At 36.6% G+C, this 17,969-nt stretch overlaps 1 protein-coding gene across 1 annotated transcript in view; it reads left to right on the forward strand.

The window, feature by feature from the left end:
• Window positions 1-947: 947 nt before the first annotated feature.
• The window catches only part of LOC115924030 (Kv channel-interacting protein 4-like), a 51,227-nt gene continuing 34,205 nt past the window's right edge, over window positions 948-17,969 (forward strand). Inside the window, exon 1 of the mRNA XM_030985606.1 lies at window positions 948-1,070. Within this exon, the coding sequence (XP_030841466.1) occupies window positions 969-1,070 (102 nt within the window). The 5' untranslated portion in view covers window positions 948-968. The remainder of the gene's footprint in view (window positions 1,071-17,969) is intronic.

A 17,969-nucleotide genomic window follows, 5' to 3' on the forward strand; every position in this document is an offset into this window, starting at 1 on the left:
CAAACAAAATTGTCGTGCCAAAATTTTGAACATTTTCAAGCACGGCCCGCATCCGTTCGCATCCTCCTGCATGCTACCACGAATACTTCCCGCATTTGCACGCAAGGGTATGTGTCTATGCGCAAACTATGCGCAAATCGAAATGCGGGCAAGTGTCAACGGGGCATATGTTAAGAGAAATGGTCTGTTCCAAATCAGAAGGGTGTTAACTCTGTGTTGAAGTAATTTATATGAATAATAACACCCTTCTGGCACCGAACAGATGAAATGCAGATTGCAAAGATGACTGAATCTGACATAGTCAGGGGTCATATCCTTGACTTATAAACATATGGTATGTCAAAGCAGGTCACACTGTTCTATCCTGTTGCATTGGCAAGTTTGAATCTGACAATTGTGATTCTTAATGGATCTGTTGTTTCTTCTTAACTCTATGCCATATATCTGTGCATTATGAAGAGTATAGTCTGCCAATAGCAAGGAAGGTTTTAACCCAGTGTTGTAAGATATCAATCACCCCACCAACTACTGTATTCTCCTATTCTCAGAGGCTGGGTACAGGAATTACTTGCTTCCTGTAGGCAAAGGGTTGCCAACCTTTGTTGCTACCATTGTCTTTGTTAGATCATATGATCTTACATTTTCGTCTATTTTCACAATTTTCTCATCAAAATGTCATTATCTCAATCACAAGTTTCTTATTACAACTTTATTATCTTAAATCTTATTTGCTGAAGGACAAACTACGCTTCCTCAAGGTCACAATCTATTCAATTTTATCAACATTTATGATCTTAATTCTAATGATATTTTGTATATTATCTAGTGCTTTGTTATCACAATTTTATTATCTTAATTCCTCCCTGCTTTACAGGGCATATTTTTTTATTTTTTGTTATCAAAATGTTTGATATTTAATTCTATTTTTGTTTGTTTTGTTTGCAGACCATGATTTGGATGAGATTGATATGCAGACTGTACGCTACAAGCCAGAAGCACTAGACAAGCTCTGTAAAATGACCAAATTCTCCAAGAAGGAACTCCAGCTGATGTATAGAGGATTTAAACAGGTCAGAATTATGAACTATTCCTATACCTGCCCCCCTCCTCCCCCTCTCCTTATCTCCTTCCCCCTTCTCTCCCTCACCCCCTCCCTCTACCTCTATGTATCTCTCTCTCTGTCTCCCTTCTATCCCGTAACTCATCCATTAAAACAAATGTTATTCTTTACCATATACTGCTTATAACCTAGCCGTCCCCATCTACTAAATAATTGCATTGTTTTGAATGAGAAAGGAGATGGTGCACATTGTGGGTTATGCTTCATGGTGATTTGAGTGGCTTTTTTGTGATGATCTTCATTAAAAATGGTTTAGTTTAACTGTAGGAAATTTTAATGAAGAAAAAATATGGCTTACCAATGTAATTTGTAACACTTTAATATCTACTTTAGATTTTATAATGAAGTATTTCTATTCGTCAATTGGACTTTTGGAACAGTGGTTTTTATTCTGTTTGAATATTTAGAAAAAATGCTTTTATATCTAATTAAAATTGGAATTTGTGGAATCGGGTAATTCTGTGTGTTCTACTTGGATTTGTAAAATTTAGAGTATCTACATCTACTTTAGATGTGTACTGAATCAAGTATTTTGATATCTACTGTGGATTTTTTTTTCAGCTTCATGTATTATGTTATGATCGTCATTACCAACTATCACCACTTGCTGCTGCTACTACTGCATCCTTCTAACACTAGTAAAATGCAATCAATTTCTTCATTCATTAAAAGAATGTTATTGTACTACAACAAATTATATGACGTATGTATGTCTCAAAGAAAAGAAACAAACTCTAATACTCAAATACAAAAGGAAGCCATACATGTTGATGTATGTAAAGCATCTTCTGCAAAAATGCCTTTTCGATGTGGTTTGCCATTATCATGCTTTGCTGCCCTGGCGCCCTGTTTCTTCCTCTTTTTCTTCAAAAATTGAATTAGCAAGGCAAGAGCACGTGCCCCTGTATTTTTCCGCAGGCACTCAGTAATTGACTTGCATGGCACAGGTGGGAATAATGCATAGCAAGAAGCAGGAATTCATCTCACTTTCTCTCTCTCTCTCTCTCTCTCATACCCCACTTTATCTCTGTTTTCTCTTGTACAATCTATCTATGTTGTTTTTCTCTCTCTCTCTCTTTCTTACCTCTTTCTTCCATTCTCTCTCTTCCCTCCTAACCCTTATTTCTCAATCTTCTACCATCTCTCTTTTTGTCTCTCTCTCTCTCTTTCCTTCCCCCTCTCTATCCTCTACATCTCACTCTCACACTCTTTCTCTCTTTCTCTCTCTCACTCTCTCTCTCTCTCTCTCTCTCTCTCTCACTATCACTTTCTCTCCCATTCTTTCTCCCAATATTTCTTGCTCTTTCTGTCTCTTTAATTTCTATGAACCTATATATCTCAGTTTCTATCTATTTTCTCTGTCTCTCCCTCTTGGCTTTCTACTTCTCCATCTTGATTTCACTTTCTCATGATTACGTTCATGTCTACCATGTCTAATACTTTCTGTCTCTTTTTCAAGAAGTGTGATGTCAGAACATCTTCCCCTCCTGTTCTATGCCTTATTATAACCGTTGAATTTCACAGGACCCCTCTGCCTTCCCAATCATTATGCTAGAACATTTCTTCTGATTCATTACCTCTGTAACTTTTACACCCCTCCTCCTTGTTTCCAAATAGCATTCTACCAGACTTCCCCTTCCTTTCTTCAACATCATTACCACCATAGCATTCTGTCCCCTCTTCCCTCATCTCATCATCATCATCATCATGTAGCAGAACATTTCATCTTCCTCTGCGTCACTACCATCACCATCATGCCAGAACATTGCTCCTCCATCATCCTTCATTTCCCCTTCTCTAGTCCATCCTGTTTCCGGTATACAGTAGTGAGGATGAAAATAACCCGTCGATTGTGACACCACTACATGAGGGTGTTGTCTCCTCCCACTAAACCAGCCACCTGCTTCCTTACCATTAACTATTACATTGCCACCATATTCAACATATATATTTAAAAAATAAATAGTGTGAGTTTTTTGTCAGAATACCTTTTTCATTGTTCATGTTTGTATTTTCAATATGTGTATTTTGACTTGAATGTCATTTCCTTTCACTGCTGTGAAATCAATTTCTCTAGCTCACCCCCTAAAACTATTTCCTTTTCTCTCTCTCTTTCTGTCTCACTTCTTTCTGACTACTTTCTAAAAAAAAAAATTTTTTAAACATTTGTTTAGTCTCTGATTTTCTCCTTCTTTCATTGTGGTCTGTCTGCTCTTAAATTGAGCGTATCTCTCTCCTTTTATCCTTCCAGTGATAGCTTCCTCATTTATTCTTAGCTCTGTCTTTCTCCACATTTTGCAGCCTTGTCACTCCATACTGCTTAATGGTCTGTGAATTGTCACCAAATAATGAAAAGCAAATTTGTCGATGGTGGAACTATGAAGTGTTGCATAGTGCCAATATGTATTTCATTCTAATATTTCCAATCTATTTATTGTCTGCCAATTTAATTTTTGTTTGTTTACAGCATTCTGATATTCAACCACTTATAATAATGATAATGATAATGATAATAGCCTAATAGTCCACTCCAAATTTTATTAAACCGAAACGGAAATTCTTTTTGCCCAATTGATCGTGAGCCCGAAAACAAAATGAATACAAAATTATATTGATTGACACTCAATAATTCAAGTGGGTTGCTTTTACTACATTGATCGTGAGCCCGAAAACAAAATGAATACAAAATTATATTGATTGACACTCAATAATTCAAGTGGGTTGCTTTTACTACATTAATGTGTCGTCTCCTCCCCCAAACTAGCCACATGTTTTCTTACCATTAATCATTACATTGCCACCATATTCAACAAACATATTACAAAAATAAACAGTGTGAGTTTTTTTGTCAGAATACCTTTTTCATTGTTCATGTTTGTATAAATACCCTTTGGCCTTGCCAGTTTTACATCAGCTTTATAGCAGTTATTGTTATTTTCAATCTTTGTATTTTGACTTCAATGTTAGTTCCTTGAACTGCGGTGAAATCGATTTCTTTAGCTCACCCCCTAAAACTATCTCTCTTACTTTTCTGTCTCACTTCTTTCAGACTCCTTTTCTGTCTCAAACTATTATTTCTTTTTTTTGGTCTCTGATTTTCTCTCTCTTTCATTTTGTCTGGCTTTGCTCTTTACTCACTAAATGTCTTCCTGTTTACATTGTGGTCTGTCTGCTCTTAAATTGAGCATATCCCTCTCCTTTTTACCTTCCAGTGATAGTTTCCTCATTTATTCTTAGCTCTGTCTTTCTCCACATTTGCAGCCTTGTCACTCCATACTGCTTAATGGTCTGTGAATTATCACCAAATAATGAAAAACAAATATGTTGATGGCAGAACTATGAAGTAATTGCTGTGATATGAAGTGTTGTATAGTGCCAATATGTATTTCATTCCGATATTTCCAATTAATGTATTGTCTGCCATTTGATCTTTTTTTTGCCCCAATCTGCTCTTCAACCACCATTAAAAAGAAGTGAATTAAAATCAATTTGATTGACATTCATTAATTCAAGTAGTTTTTTTTACCAGCTAAACCTTTGCATGTGGTAGAGAATAGTCACAGCTTCAGTGTAATTTCCTTCTTAAAGAAATTGTATATACATTAAGTAGAATTGTTGATTACGTAGTAACATTTATAATATATTTTGTTGTAATTATTTATCACTGTTTCCTTTTTTTAAAGAAGAGTATTTTCAATCGCAGTAAAAAAATTAAGAATAATTATAAAAAACCTTGTATATAGTGTATTTGCCGGCGTAAAGGATGCAGTATTTTGGGAAGAGAAAATATAAAAAAGTCTGGGTGCGGCCTATGCGCAACAACAGTAAAAATCGGGTCACCTCGAACCCTGAATCAGCGTTCAAAACAGCATGAATGCATACATATGGGACTACAATGACCATACCAGTTAATGTACTTACCGGTATATATGTAACAAATCCTTCTTGCTTAAGTTACTGTGATCTAATTTCAAAAAGAATCTCCTCTCTTGCTGTCTCTATTTCCCTTCTGTCCACTTAACTAAATTTGCGAGTACAAATGCATGTCTGATTTGTATTCAAGATGGCTGTTTAGAATAACCTTGGAACGGTGATCATACAAGCACAATAAGGCTCTGAGAACCAACTTAATAGTGTAAGCATATATCATGAAAACACTATGGAGTAATGTGCGTGGGTGGAATGAAGATTACTTGTTACTTTTTCATGCTTTGTAAAATATGAGATGGAACAGAGTGCTCTTGGTAGTCATGGCTACGACAGTTGTAACAGAAGTTGTTGCTCTTGGAGGTTTTGGGGAGTGGATTTCAAACAAATTAAAGAAAAGGGGTAAAAAAAAAGTAGAGTAAGAGTTTTCTTCTTTAGGTTTCAGATAAGAATGTAATGTTCCTTCTCTCTCTCTCCCTCTCTTTTCTGCTGTCTCTCCCTCTCTTTTGCTGTCTCTCCCTCTCTTTTGCTGTCTCTCCCTCTCTTCTTCTGTTTCTCCCTCTCTATGTCTGTGCTTTCTCTGTAATTGTTCTCCATATCCTTTTGAAAATATAACATATATGGATAAACATCATCAACTCCACCTTAAGGTGAGAAGATTAAAATTACGTCATAAAAAGATTTTTACGTTGCGATTAAAACAACCTCACCAATAATGAATTGATTCTGCATCTTTTTTCATCCATTATATTCCACTCCTGAACAAACAAAAGATTGTTGTCATCTTGAGACAGTAAGCCGAGATGCTCCTGTGCCCTGCCGTGTTTATTCCCTTTGCGCAGACGTCCTTCCGTTGCGTCCGAAGGGGGCTTGTGGGAGGGGACGAGGAGTATTTTTGGAGGTCCATCACAAACATTTCAGGAGTCAATATTTGCCTTGCCTTCCATCTTCCGACGTGCTCCCTATGTTTATGCTCCTCTCTGCATTAAGTCTTCAAGGAGTTGCTCTATATCACATTTTCACTTTCCTCATCTTGTGCTGTCCACATCTGCATGATGTTATCTTATTTTTCTTTTCTTAAGCTCTCCCCTCTCTGGCAGGTTAATTCGTTCTCAACTGTTTTGTTTTCTGATATTTTTCTTTTCACTCCTCTTTTATCTCTTTTATCTCCATCTCTTTCTGTCTTTTATTTTTCTTTATCCTCTCTCTGTTTCTGTCTATCTGTCTCCCTCTCTCTCTTCTCTCTCTCTATCTCTCTCTTTTCTCTCTCTCTTTTCTCTCTCTCTCTCTCTCTCTCCCTCTCCCTCTCTCTCTCTCTCTCTCTCTCTCTCTCCCTCTCCCTCTCTCTCTTCTCTCTCTCTTTCACCCTCTCGTTTTCACCGGATCATGATTAATACCAAAATCTCTAATCATTTTTCAATACATGCTAGAAATATCTTGTAAGCATCTAATTTTCTCCTTAAAGCTTTGCCTCTGGCAGTCCATTTATTCCAGCTATATGGTGACATTTCATGATTTGTGAAAATAAACAAGGCAAAACTTTAGGCTAGCAAATATCTTCTCTGTCTTTGAAATTGATCCGATAAGATATTTATCTTTTTATCTCTCACAGCCGGTGGACTGGATGAAAATCCATCTTGAAATCAGCCTAGATTTTTAGACAATTGTGGGCAATTTACGAATGCTTCTTCTCTTCACTAATCTGATTCCATGGTTCTCATGTTGTCTTTTGTTTCCTGAAGTACAGTGCGAGGGTAACATGGTGGGGAAGTTCAGGCAGTAGGGCCCAAGGGATGTCATTTAGAGACAAGACAAAATTAAATATTGATGGGGGCCTTCTTATCTTTCACTTCTATCTTGCGAGTCTCTTCTTCCTCTCTCTCTCTCTCTCTCTCTCTCTCTCACTGCATCTCTCTTTCACTGCATCTCTCTTTCACTGCATCTCTCTAACTCTTGTCGCTCTCTTTCATTCATTTACACTTATTTTCTGTCTTCATCTATTTTTCAATCCTTTTCATCATGTTTTCTGTCTTTTTAAACATTTCTTCTCTTCCCATCTCTCTCACCTACCCAGGTTTTCTCTCCCTCAATCTCACTATTTCTTTTCCTTGCTTTTCTTTACCTCTTTCTGTGTACTATCTTCTTTATCCGTCGTTATCCCGTTTTGAATGATTCCATCTCTCTCCCCCATTTTTTTTCTCTCTCTCCTCTTTCTCTCTCTCTCTATCCTCTTTCTCTGTCCGCGATAAAGCACTGATTGTCAATGCGTTGACCGAATACTGGACGAGCGATACTGCATGGCAAGGGTATCGTATAAATACCTCTTGCACATCGGCAAGTGCGTCATTTGCAAATTCGCTGCGATGGAGTGAACTCGGAAGTGATTCTCTTCACACACATACTAAATTCATTGCGACAGCCCACGTAGTTGTTTCGCAATAGACTTCTACATATGGCTATGCATGTTAGCGCATGTGCTAACAGAACGCGGAAGTGAAGAAAGTTGTGCGACACTGAACAATTTCGAGCTAAGTTGGAGATCTTTCCGGGGCCCTATATCTGATTTAATTTTGAGAGTTAAGAAAAGTTGTTCAGCTGCCTGATTTGTGCAAGTTTCGTGGCTCATTAATTATTTTTTAAATTGTTACAGCTGTTGAAACGGCTGTCTGACCGAATACTGGGAACGGACCGAATGCTGGGCGCGCTACCCTACAGGAGATAAAAAGACTATTTAATGGTCAATTACTATAGGAAATGACTTGTTTTAAGAAGCCTTTATGACGTGCTGTGGAATATAATTGTTCCCTGTCGTCTATACCTTGAAAACATGAGGAAATTTGAGCTGATGCCTTGTCACAATGTATGATGAGAAGCAAAAGAGAAATAATTAAGTTGAATATCAAAAAATGAAATTGACTTCCTATTTTACAATGTCATAAAAGTAATATTGTCTTTGTGGAGCCAGAAGGGCATTAATCCTGTGTTATAGTATATGATGTAATGCCCTTATAGCTCTTAAAAGACAATATAACAGTATGGTACATCAAGATGAAGAAGATTCCAAATTTCATTCCATTTTTGAGGTATGACAAAAATCTGGTGAGAATGTATGAGTTAATACCCTTCTGACTCTTAGCAGAGGAGAGAGTGAGGGAAAGAGAGAGAGAGAGAGAGTTAGAGAGAGAGAGGGAGAGAGAGAGAGAGAGAGAGTTAGAGAGAGAGAGAGAGAGAGAGAGCTGTAAAGGCCATTTCATGCATTTTGAAGCGTTCAAGCTAATGATGTCTTGATATTTCTTAAAAGAGATCATATAAAAAGGAAACAGTAATTTACATTTTGATATCAAAGTCTGATACAGGACTTATACTAAAGAATTGTCACTAATGAGCAATTTCTTTTGATTTGAAGAAGCTTTTGCAATTTTCGAAATGAGAACCTTATCCCCCTCATCATGGTATTGAACATCAATCACTCTATCAAAGTATCATAAGCCTGGATTTGTTCTCTTTTTGTTTGTTTTTATGGTTCGTGGCTGCTTGAAAGCCAATCCACCAAGTTTTCATCAAGTTCTTTTGAGCCTTCAAAAACCTTGTTCTGTCAGTAAAATCTATGACAACTTCTTAATCCTTTCACCATCATTCCAATTTTGTGTGTGCTAAGCTTAAATGGTGTTTTGTGTTTGTCGTCCCCAGACTTGAAAGTTGGTTGGTTGGTTGGTTTTACCGTAATGAAAACACATAGAAAACATGTGTATTCTTAATTGTAAGCAACCAGTGGACCAGCAGCTTTGAGTCCTCTCCAAGGGACTTGGTAATGAGGATAAATGCCTTCTCAAAGGGCACTAGCTCATAGACATCGAACCTGGGGTGTCCATGTTATGAAACCACTGCTCTACCACTGAGCCGCCAAGCCTTTGAGTGTGAGGTTTTTATATTAATTTTATATTTATTCTTTATCCGTTGATGTACCTTCATCCCTTTTTGAGTGTTAGGTTAAAGAGCAGAACTGAAAGTTTCTTTATCTCAATTTTTAGTTTATTTTGCATTCCTTAAAAGTGAATCATGCATATAACTCCAATCACCAAATATCCGTAAAGTGCTTAAAGAGATATATTGTAGCTGTATGAAGCAGTCCTTCTGTACAGGTGGTTGCTAAAAGTAAGTTTAACTGTAACTATCTTTCCTGTAGTTGTATTCCTTCAGTACAATTTTACTCTTGGTCCTTGCTTGGCGCATAGCCAGAGCATACAGAAAACAAAGCTTCAAGCTTTATCCATGAGTTCAAAGTTCTTCTGCAACTCTCTGTAAAATCTGATCCCTGTTTTTATATAATCTGTCCCAACTCTCAGCACAATTGATTAGATTATCCTCCATTCCATGTTTACATGCTCTCTGTATGCTCTCATGTGAGAGTAGTATCATGTCGGCCATCTTGCTTGGATTCCTCGCTTCTATTCTCTCCCTGTCTCCCACTCTCTCCGTCTCCCACCCTCTTGTACCAAAATCATGATTGCAATCTGAAGGAGCGATAGCTACCCAAACAAGTCTCCTATTTGATATGTTAGGACAGTAAAGACAACATAATTAGTAGCATATGAAACGGTTTGTATTACGTGTTGTTTACTGGTACATCCCAAGTGTTATTTGATAGGATGGTTTACATTGTTTGTTATGCAACTGTATCGCTCCCGCTGTGAATGCAGAATACACATTCTTAACCTGCTTTTTCAGAGTTGTATCATTTGTTAGCAAGGTGTCTTGCTTGCACTTTTAGCTTTAATAGTTACTCTGAGTGATTGGTTTTAAGATTCAATGCAGTTTGCAACAATATGATGTTCAAGTATTTATTAAAACATTCCAACATGATGGTTATCTCCATGTTGAGTACATACTCAAGGTAAAGGGCATCTCTTTCCACCAGTTAACGTTCATATTGATATAATATTTCAATTTCATGGGGAAAGGTAATGTACATGTAAGCTAGATCGAGTGTAAGATTACAGTCATTTTTGTTCATATAGTAGAAACAGAAAAAACCAGTGCATTGGAAGTATGAACTTGGCCATGACATTATGGTTGACACATTTCTAATGATTACTCAGAAACCAAATTAAAGCAGTCGTCATAAACATGGACCGAGTTGTACATCTGGTAGATATTAATCAATGTGGAGTTCCAGGTATTAGATAATGTCATAACAAGACAAGTCATTAGCAGTGTTTCTTAGAATCCTCTCCCCTATCAATTCCAAAAGGAGGGCTTTGGTCAAAGAGATATTATCCCACATCTGTATTGAATCAACATACCAAAGACTAAACATTAACCAGAAATGAAAATGGAAAAAGGTCAATTGAGTTTATACAACTCTGATAACAAATATATAAATGGTCATCTGTCCTTCTCCCTCAATAAACCTTTCGGACCCATCTCCCTTGCTTTTTGTCTTTGTGGTGGTCTTCCTGAAGAAATACATATCAATGCAGTGATTTAATTTCTTTTTCCACATCCCAACAAAATTTGATTAGGTCTCGTTGAGAGAATGCGATCCTCTCGTATTCCAACCCCAATAATCTATAGCCAAGCCCTCGCTTGTTGCGGAACAAGTTAAGCAATCATGTGTGTCAATATTGCACGATTGCGAGGTCGACCGTTCATTACTTTTCCCTATTTGGCATTCTGACTTCTTTGTTTTACTGTTTGCCGTTCAAAATAAAGAGTTCCTCTGTTGATGCATTGTGGATCTTCGAGACCTTGGGTAAACTATTTAGAGTTGTATATTTGTGTAATAAGAAATCCAAATAAACTCTTACACTATCCAAAGTAAATACCATAAATTCTACAGATAGCAGTAGCAGGAACAAGATAAGTAATAAAGTAGCATAGATAAATCTGCCTAGAACAATAATGTAATTTGCAAATTAAGAAGGATCAAATATCATTTAAGATGTGAACTAACATTAAACCATGTAGTAAGAAGTAAAGAAGAAGATTCTGTGACAGAAACTGCATTTGAAAGTGATTCAATCTTGCAATGTCTAAGCCCATATCTATGAGCACATATCTATGAGCACATCTTCTTATCTTGATGACCTATACAGCTTCGCTATCATGTCTTTCTTGTCCATACAGATAAGATCAAAATATCCTTCCTTATGATTTTTTTTTCTTTCCAATATCTTTTATTACATGACAGTGATGATATAGAGCCACCATTGAGAGATGCTTATGACCATGTTGTCATGGTTACTCATTTATATAGCCCCTTGTGTCTAATTACCTTGGACTCGCATGAGCTCTAATTTGTTTTGATAAGAGCTAGGATGCAGGTCTTATAGATGGGTTGATTCATAAGTAACCTCAGGGGAGGACTGGAATGAAAGATGGGTTTTAGAATAATCTTTTATGAAGAATATAATAAATAAACTTCATGATTTATGAAGCTCTTGAAATTTCAAGAAGAAAGACAAGTATTTTGATTGTTTGAAAATTTTAATTATTTACAGCAACTGACTTTGAAAGGTTTATATGAATATAGCAGTTAAAGGATTAAAATTACATTGACTGATCTATTGGATATACGCTGATTATGGTATAACATGCATTTTCCTTAGACTCCAACCAAAGTTGTCTTAATACAATTCAATGGGTGGTTATACACTTAAATTATAAAGTTCTATGTATTTGAATAGGAATTGCAAGTTAAAATTCTACAAATAATTAAGGCATGGCAACTATGGTATGGTATGGTCACTGAAGTATGGATGGATGTTATTCTAAGTGTCACTTCAAGAAATGTATAAAAGTTGATTAGTTTTCCAAGTAGAAGTCTGTCGACTCTTTATATACCCTAATTATTCATCACGTCTGAGGCGTACGGCCGTGAATGATTTGTTTATACATGAATGTGCCCAGACAGGATAATGTATGAATTATAAACATAGGTCTACCTTCCTCTTAAACACCCTCCCCTCCCCACCTATGTCATGGGTTCAATGCTTAGTTGTTGTTTGGATAGTATAATAGCTTGATTTTTTGCATTTAAAAATAGAAATTTCTATTCTGAATAGTTGGATTAATTTTTGTTTTGTGTTTATCATGACATTTTGAAGTATCAACATCACTATGAAATGACATTATAGTGCTAAATATCAATAGATCAGATAATATGGCTTCACACAGATAACAGAGACATACCTGCACATAAGTTTGACTTGAGACAACTAGTGATGAAAATTACTTGGCTGAAGTAGTACTAATTATAATTAGATTAAGTTGGTTAATTACTTATATTTGAAATAGTACTTTTCCTTATGTTATTCAATTTTAATTGTTTGATTCTTCTGTATAGGAATATTAGAAAATAGATGGCCGTGTATCTGCTCCCAATTACGATTAGGCCACTCGATCATCACATCCTTTAAACATGACGTTGATCATGCTCCTGTTCTATTTTAAAACACATCTCGATATCCCCTGTCGCCACGTCTAACCAAAGTTACACATAGATGCTTAGGGCTGTGTAGATACTGGGGTCCCCATGGGGTCCTATATGTTCCTATCGCGCTATCAACGTTTCTTGAAACACCCGTCAATATCCCCCATCCCACGAATGTTACACATGAACTCAACTCACTGCGTCAATGCTCCGATCCCCCTGCGGGACGCTGTATACTCTTAATGCATCTTCAATGTTTCGTGAAACCCCCTGGGGGTCGAGTAAACGAGCGTCTGGGATGGAGAGAGAAGGGGATGGTGTATCAGACGGGAGCATCCATGTTATTATCAAGTAGGCTCGAGTTAGAAGTGGGTGCGGATATATACAGGCATGGTAACATAGTAGTTCCATGTTAAATTTTCCCCAAAGTTGATTCCGACACCATAGATTAGTATGATACAGCTTTTGTCCCGTTAGAAACCATTTTGTTATCTGTTCTGAGCAAGAGAGGCATTAACTCATGTACTTTGACACAGGGTTAACACCCTTCTGGCTCTCAACAGACAATTTATTTATTTAAACAAGTCGGGACAATTTTATGATAGCAAAAGCTTTTAATTGATATAATCATCTCATATGAGGTGAACCATGATTAGATCATCTGCTAATTAAGTGCAAGAAAGTCATTAATACTATGTTAAATAGTGTACATCAATGCCTTGTTGGCTTTAAGCAGACAAGGTTGCATACATGACATATTAGCTCTTGTGTGGGTTAGGGCCTTGGACCATAAAAAATATTCAGTCATTAATGAGTGCCATAATAGGATTCACCTCTTTGCTAATGTACATGTTTCCTTTTTCCATAAGTAGCATGATACACAAATTGGTGGTGGATCCGAAGATCAACCTTCTCTAACCCCCAAATTCTCCTGTAAAATGTTTTTTTGTGAGTATTGAGTATGGCTTTCATCATGTCTTTATTGGGATATTTATTAATCAAAGGTTCTCCAAGAATAAGCCAAACTAAGACACATTGTCAGTTCGATTACAGAACCCTATCTGTTTGGATAGACTTTAATTTTTTTCCCACCCTAGATGGTGCCCAATTTATTTTGGTTTAGCACTCACAGTACAGGATCAATGCCAAGCGTGTGCGTCAGAGGAGTCGTAAATTCGCTTCGCGCAAGAGCTTCTCAAGACATCCTCGTCGATAACTGTGGTCGTAATTCAGAGATCATCTTCCGCTGTCAACATAACTTGTTCATTTGTTTTCGCGGCATAGCAGTATGACCTAACTATTAACATATCCACATAGGACGTGTAGTACTTGCATATTGTAGGATAGATATGATAAATTTGACATTTAAGCATTGCAGAACTAGAAATGTCATACACTGCATGATCTGTTCCTGCAATTTAACAAAACACAATGTCATCCCTCCAGTTATGCCTGGTACAACTTTTTTTTTTATTAGATTACAAATTTTCACAGATTTTTAAAGAGCTTGTATGAAATTACATTGCCTAATTATGTAGTAATAAATCCATTTTAACCCAATCCATTTTAGATGCTAATTAAACAGAAATACACGCTTGAAGTAATTGAAATACAATGAGCCATTTATAGCATCACCTTGTGCGAATAGTAATTCTCTCTTGAATTATGAAGCACAAGTTTTTAATATATCAGAAATACTTTTATTTTAACTGATGACCCCACTTTACTGTCTCTTTACTATGGAAATGGGTGGTTTGCGAAAGACAAGTAGTAGGCAATATGCTCATGGGTTAATATTTAACTGATATTAATGGGTTTTCTTTCAGGTAGCTTGATTACATGGGTGGTTAATGATTGGATCTGTTTGCTCACATCCATTAGTCAGATTATCAAAAGAAAGCTGGTAACAGAAAGGAGAACGTGTGTGTTAAGAGCTAGAAGGGCATTAACACTGTATTAAAACATGTGAGGTGCGATGGCTCAGTGGTAGAGTAGTGGTCTCATAACCAGGAGGTCCAGGTTCAAAATCAAGCCAACGCGCTAGTTTCCCCTGGTAAGGCATCAATCCTCATTGCCAAGTCCCTGGGAGTGGACTTTAAGCCGTCGGTCCCCTGGTTGCTTACTTTAAAACAAGCATACACATGCTTTCTTAGCAGTCAGGTAAAAAAAATATTTAAAAAATAAACATATAAGTTAATGCACATGTTGCTCTAAAATAAGTAAAATCGGCTTCTGCTAAGTTAAGTAGAAGTGTTTAACACTCTCATTAATGCAGGTAAATCATGATATCAGTTATTTTAAGAAACTTTTGTTTTAAAAGTGGCGATGAAGTAAATGCAATTTTAATAAGCTCAATCTACAGAAAGAATACTTGTTATTTTGAAATGTAGTATAGATTAATCCTATAATGGTAGAGTCCTAGTTTTAGTAGTAATGTAGATTATTTAAGTGCCAAGAAGTTTCAGTTGTGTGAGAGATTCATCCATCCCCCCTCTCACATTGTTCAAAGAAAAACCATTGCTTTTAACACTCTTGGATTTTGCCTATAGCACCAGACAGGGCATTAATGCAGAGCACAGCTGAGGCCCTTCTGGCTTTCCAGGGAAAACGTGTAGAAGGAAACCACTTTCTGCATGATCGTAACGTGAGAGCTTGAAATGTCAAAAGGAAGTATTCATGCTCATATCCCTCAAAGCTCTAAATAGTTATTAACTAAATGTCCAAAGTAAAGGAGAAAACCAAAGATTTGAAATCATGGCTTCTTTCTTTTCATTTTACTAAGATCAATAGGAAATATTGAACTTGTTTCAACTGTAGGCTTTCTTCTTGTAAGTGCTTGCTTTCATTTGAAAGTACTCTCATAAAGCATATTGCCTCCAGAGGGTACATGAGGTTATAAGTATCCCGCGATTAAACTGTCATAGAACCTCCTAGAGACAAGCCCAAGTAAATATGAAATTGCCAGGCCGTCAGAAATTATTTCATCCATACTTTGTACATACATAAGACAGGTTGCTGTCCTCCAGGCGATGGGAGTCCTTCCTTCCTTCCGCTGATGCCTCCATCTTTCTTTTCACCTACAAAACGCCTTACCTGGATTTGACAATCGCCAACCTGCCGTTTCCCTGGCAACGTCTTCGCAAGTAGTCGTCAGTTACCATGACAACCTACCCTGATAGGTCTATCAGTAGACTTTGAGTGCGCAGAGTGTTCAAGTAACCACAATTTTCTCTGAATCAACAAGTCAGTTTCCGCTGGCAGCTTTACACTTCTGTTTTATGTATTGCAGTATGTATTGTTTCCATATGTTGCATAAATCGTTTTGATTGTGTTAAAACAAACAATTAAATAAATTCAAAACCACATTAGGGTTTTTTACATACCTGTTCTTTTTTGCAAACTTTATAGTGTCCGTCCTAATATTATATTTAGGGGTGTATGTGTGTAAACATGAAGACAGAATTCTTTTTAAGTTGATCTGAGAGTGAGACTAAGAGCCTTCAAGGACCTTATTGATCTTGATACAGTCTGAAAGTCTGTGATGTGGGACTGATAAAAGGAGCTCTCTTTTTTTGTTTCAAGGTTCATGTTGTTGAAAGCTTTTCTTGTCCACATCACTGACTATATACTTTGCTTTTAGGATTCTGAGACATTTCAGCTTGACGTCACCATTGTATGTCATAGTTTAAGGATAAATTTGTTATTTGTATAGAGTAAATTCTTGCAATTTCTCATATGTATAATGAATTGACCTTGTTTATATAATCGGCTTTAAGAAGATTTTGTTTAAATTATTTTCTATTGATCTACAGTAGATTGTAACACACTTCAGGGATTATAGTGGCATTTCACATTCCGTGAATAACATGATGGCATAGGAGATAAAGATGTCAAACTAGCAAGAGAAGTTATCACAGTAGATACATGTAGGCATAAGGATTTACCCTTTTACACTGATTGATTTAGAGCCCACCCCCACCCACACCCACCCACCAGCACCCTTTTAAAACCAATCGCCCATACCTTAGGTATACAAAGAAAAAAAGCTCCCCTACTTTTAATTCTAATCATTTTTTTTTACAAAAAATGAAGAATTGAGCCCTCCCCCCCCCCTTCTTTTTTTAAATAAAAAGTCCTGTATCGATCTACCCTGAATATCAATGATCACATCTCTGGGCCCAGTAGAAGGTTGCTGTATGCCCTCTTTAGTTTAGGATGAAAAATAGGACAATTAAAGGGTATCTTCATGTAGTAAATTGTTTTATCTAGCCAATCAGTTCTATCAACTCCTAGCTTCCTTCCAAGTCAGTATCACAGTAGTGTAGAATTGATTTATCGACTAGAGTCGAGTCGTGTGTTCCTAGGCTTGGTTGCCAATCATATTGTCCATCCACAAAACCATTCTAATACCTGATTTATTGAGATGGTTTATGTCCAGTCCCCTCATTGTTATGCTGGAGTATGATTTAGTGGGTCAGAGTATTCACTACATCCATCTGAAAGCTCATAATTTAGCCACTTGACTGATGAAGAGAAGATGCATTGTGGGTCGGAATTAGGAGAATGCTGAAAAGCCATACTGTACATAGAGACAAGTCACTCTAAACGAAAATGTTTTGGCTATTTATCATTCATATGACTGCTGAGCAATTAAAATAAAACCTTTCAGTATGTTTTTAATATTTTTTTAATGTGGAGCAGGTGGGTAAAACAGGTCTTTAGATTTCCTTAAGATATGATTTGGGAGTTGATCTAACCCAACAGTGATATGTATTTGCAACTCCATACCTCGGAGACAAGTTATGTCCTTTTAGAATTCAATTTATCTTGTTTGCCTTAAAAATAGTCATATGGTAGTCTTTTGGGGAAATGGAGATTTATTCTATACAATGAAACGTTTACATACAATGCATCAACAATCAATCATAATTATAGCTTGAACATAACGTCCTTGTTTTCACGAAGTGACGGTAGTGAGGAAAATCGTCACGCAAAGTGAATGCAATTTTTTTTCACTACCGTCACTTCGTGAAAACAGCGACGATAAAATCAACTTTAATAATAACGACTGTGTTTATCCACAAACATTGATGGTGATTATCCAGAGACATTAATTGGATAGATATCGAGGTTATTAACCCCCAAAATTGCAAAGATGTTGATGTCCTTCTGGATCTCAGCAGATGAAATTTCATCTTTTTTAAAGATGACTCAATGCTAATGAATAGTTCAATCATAATGCAAAGAGGTTTTTTATTCAGAAAAGTGTACCTAGGAATCCAGAGTACTTTACTCATCGTGCCTTGGGAACGTGGAAGCTTGAATTACCATGGCAACATTATGTTAATATTTCATAACCCTTCTTCCATATGGTGATGATGAGAGGCACTCACTGCTAGGGTGTTATACAAAGAAAAACTAGTTTTTCTATTGATTCTAACCTCTTTGTAGGAAATATTTGAAGGTTTTTGTCTTGTGGTGACTTGTACT

This window comes from Strongylocentrotus purpuratus, unplaced genomic scaffold (genome assembly GCF_000002235.5).
Source record: "Strongylocentrotus purpuratus isolate Spur 01 unplaced genomic scaffold, Spur_5.0 spur5_scaffold_15, whole genome shotgun sequence".
In the NCBI taxonomy this organism is placed as follows: domain Eukaryota; kingdom Metazoa; phylum Echinodermata; class Echinoidea; order Camarodonta; family Strongylocentrotidae; genus Strongylocentrotus; species Strongylocentrotus purpuratus.